This window comes from Cynoglossus semilaevis, chromosome 2, assembly GCF_000523025.1.
Source record: "Cynoglossus semilaevis isolate Cse_v1.0 chromosome 2, Cse_v1.0, whole genome shotgun sequence".
Classification (NCBI taxonomy): Eukaryota; Metazoa; Chordata; class Actinopteri; order Pleuronectiformes; family Cynoglossidae; genus Cynoglossus; species Cynoglossus semilaevis.
Window position 1 is genome coordinate 1,329,686 of NC_024308.1, and position 3,619 is coordinate 1,333,304.

General features: G+C 37.6%; 2 protein-coding genes across 3 annotated transcripts in view; both read right to left on the bottom strand.

The window, feature by feature from the left end:
* Positions 1-1,975, bottom strand: part of LOC103393271 (leucine-rich repeat-containing protein 15-like) — a 2,782-nt gene extending 807 nt beyond the window's left edge. The window contains exons 1-2 of the mRNA XM_025065757.1: positions 1,820-1,975; positions 4-1,432 (exon numbers count right to left, since the gene is read on the bottom strand). Of these exons, the coding sequence (XP_024921525.1) occupies positions 4-1,423 (1,420 nt within the window). The 5' untranslated portion in view covers positions 1,424-1,432; positions 1,820-1,975. The remainder of the gene's footprint in view (positions 1-3; positions 1,433-1,819) is intronic.
* A 1,292-nt stretch (positions 1,976-3,267) lies between these two features.
* Positions 3,268-3,619, bottom strand: part of LOC103393262 (leucine-rich repeat-containing protein 15-like) — a 5,726-nt gene continuing 5,374 nt past the window's right edge. Inside the window, exon 4 of one of the 2 annotated variants that reach the window (XR_003052942.1) lies at positions 3,268-3,576. The gene's annotated coding sequence lies outside the window, so the exon portion shown is untranslated. The other variant, XM_025065764.1, reaches the window with a different exon arrangement.

Consider the following 3,619-nt stretch of genomic DNA (forward strand, 5'->3'; position numbering starts at 1 on the left):
GAGGAGTAGTTGTAGTTGGAGGAGTAGGGCAGATGAACTGGTTTTCTTCCAGGGATATGACTTCCAGTCCATGAAGATTTTCCGGAGAATTGCAGACCACTGGAGAACTGAGCTTTTTAGAGTTTGCTTTTAACCAGACATGAAACTGAACTAGATTACAGTCACAGTTCCAGGGATTTTGACTGAGGTCAAGCTTTTTTAGTTTAAGTAAATGCTCAAAAATATCACCTGGAAGTTCTTGTAACTGGTTGTGATCCAATCTTAGTGAAGTCAGGGACTGTAGCATTTCAAACACATCTGCATCCAGTGAACTGATCTTGTTTTCCTGTAAGTTCAGCTGCGTGAGCTCCTCAAGGCCTTCAAAGTTCTCAGCAGACAAGGTGACCAAATGATTGTTAGATAGGTCCAGAGTCTTGATTTTCCCCACAGGCTTAAATATTGCTGCAGGAAGACTGCTGAGATGGTTCTGACTTAGATTTAGGGCAGTAAGTTTGGGCATTTCTCCAAAAAGCACTGGTGGCAGATTTGTCAGTCTGTTATTGTTCAGGGTCAGTGTTTTCAGCAGAGGAATGCAGACCAAAAGGTTTTCAGGTAAGCCGGTGAGAAGGTTATCATGCAAGTAAAGAATTGTCAGCTTTTCTTTATGTATAAAGAGATTTGGTGACAATTCTGCAATTTTGTTTTTGTTCAGATCAATTTCCTTCAGGTTTGGCAGATTATGGAACATATCTCCAGGAATGTCAGTCAGCTGATTCCCGTTGAGTCGTAGTTTTAGCAGTTTGTATAGTTTAGAAAACAAGTTGGTGCTCACACTGGATATGTTGTTTTTGCCCAAATGGAGAATAAGGAGGTTCTCAAGATCATCAAATGTTCCTTCTTCAATTGATTCAATCCTATTCTCTTGTAAATAGATATTTTCAACTTTTTTAAGGTTATCAAACAAGCCTTTTTCCAAACTGCGCAGCATGTTACCATTCAATTTAATGTTCTCCAGGTTGACGAGATCTTTAAAAACTCCTACTGGCATATCTGTTAATGGAGTCCTGGTGATCTCAATACTGTCCAAGGATCTCAAACCTTCAAAAACTCCTTCTGGCACAGATGTTAGTTGAGCTCCTGAGAAAGCAATGTTCTTCAGGAATACCAAACCTTCAAAAGCTCCCGGCTCAACAGCTGACATTGGGGTATTCGTGAACTCCAACCTTTCGAGGTGTGAGTTGTTGATGAAGGCTGCTTCAGGGATTGTTTGAAGCTGACTAGCGATAAAGAAAACCTCCGTCACACCTTCTTTGAGCGTCTGAGGAATTTCACTGACAGCCTCACTAAACGTCTGCTGATTCGCTTTGACTTCGTCACTGATTTGACTTGATGAAAACTCAATCAGTAATGATATGAAAAGAATGATGATTTCCCTTTTTGACATGGTTTTTCACTATTGAAAAGAGAGGAAAAAATTGAGAAATGTGATTTGAGAAGCACACAGATTTCATTTACCTTCTCAGGCAACGTAAGGGAACATTTAGTAGTTTATAGTAGTGTTTAGCACGTCATCTTACAACATAGCTTTAAGATCGATACAGCTTTAAGATTAACTTTATTAATCCTTTGGGAGTTCCTTTGGGGAAATTTAGGAAAAACTAAAACTTGGCCTAAAATATAGCCGAACCATATATGGCTGTGTTTTAGTCTGTGAAGTGGCTTGGCTATTGAATGATGTGTTTTTTAGTGTGAAAACAACACATCATTCAATAACCAAGTCACTTCATAACTTTGATTGACATTTAAAATCACAATCAATTGTCAAAAATTAAAGACTTACCTGATTTTTATTTATTTTTTCAAAAATGAAGCAAAACGCAGTTGTTTTTCGTGATGAGACACAAAACAAGTGTCATTAACTATCTTCTCTGACGGTGTTGGACAGCAGGTCTTCAGCGTGGTGCGTCTCACAGCGTGAGGTGTGGTCCAACACGTGTGCAGCAGAGATAAGAGCAGCAACGTTGGCTTTATTTATTCATGTCTGATACCATGTTCCAGCACATCACAGACAGCTTTCCACTGAATGTTCACATTGATAGGTTAACATTTGATCTATTGCATAAGACATTTTTTATTGTTTTTTATTGCTTTCATTTTTATGTTTTATATATCCTCTGATTATTTTCCCTAACCACTTCGTGGTTTCTCAGAACCAGGATTTCTTTCCCAGTGTTATTTGAATTTTCTTCCAGGAGATGGCGCTGCTTTATCTTTTAACAAATGAAGTAAAAACATTGAGGGAGTTTTTGAAGTTACTACTAAATGTGTTGCTCCTGAAAGTATCTTTACCATATATTTTTGAAAGTTATTTCTATAACTTTATGTTTGAGAGAGAATCTGCCTCGACCTTTACCTAAAAAATATGGTGTTGCCCTGGTGGCAGTGGTGGGTAGTAACGAGTTAAATTTACTCCGTTAAGTTTACGTGAGTAAGTCTTTCAAAATAAAATACTTCCGGGAGTAGTTTTAAATCACCATACTTTACTTTACTTTACTTGAATAGATTTATGAAGAAGAAAGAGTTTACTCTTACTCTACATTAGGCTATACTGAGCTCGTTACTTTTATCAGAGACACTGGATAAAACTTTAGTTATTCAGTATCCAGTCTCTATTCCTCCATGATCCAGTATCTCTACTTTTATTTTGTCAGAGAGAGAGAGAGACTTCCGCCCAAGGCTCGCGTGACTGTGTTTAACCAATAAAACGTAGACCAGTCTCGTCACGTGACCATACTCAATCTCAGCGGCGGGACGGATTATTTAGCGGCTACTGCGGTCGATATTTACCGTCTTTGATAGCGAAAAATGGTAGAAACAACGGTCGACAATGCAGACAAAGACGAGGAGGAACAGCCCGGGACTCATGTTGAAAACATGTTCAGTTTACAAACAGTGCGGAACAGCAGCGACATCATGCGGTGTCTTTTGTCTCTCCCAAAACAAAGAGATATTTTAGCATTCAAAAACTCAACGTCTAACCTGAGGAAATATGTTGCGGTAAGTTTAACCTAAAATCGTTTTACTGAGTACTTGAGTACTTTTTTACTCTTACTCAAGTAATTATTTGGATGACTACTTTTTACTCCTACTTGAGTAGTATTATTCTGAAGTAACAGTACTTTTACTTGAGTGTCATTTTTGGCTACGCTGAGCTCACTGTCCTCACATACCGACTCACTATGGTGAAAGTTTAAATGCAGAGGACAAAAAAAAAAAAAAATCAACATGTAAAAACTCAAATCAGTGCATTTATTCAGTGTAACGTGTCATATTGTTAGTTATAAACAGTGTACACTGTTTATTGTACATTTACATTAAGATGTAATTTTGCTCAAATGTTTTGTTTTTGGCCCAAACTGCCATAATGTAAGGTGTGAGAAAAATATAATATGTGATTCTATTGCAAACCATTTTACTTTCATAAAAGTTTCATAAAAAGGTTTTACAATGATGACATTCCTGATTTTAAAGCACACACAGCTTTCAGGAAAATGAATGAAAGTGGAAAAAGACAAAGTTCTTCCTGTGCCCGTTGACCCTACTTTTTCAACCTAACTACTGTCATTAGTGAGTACTACTT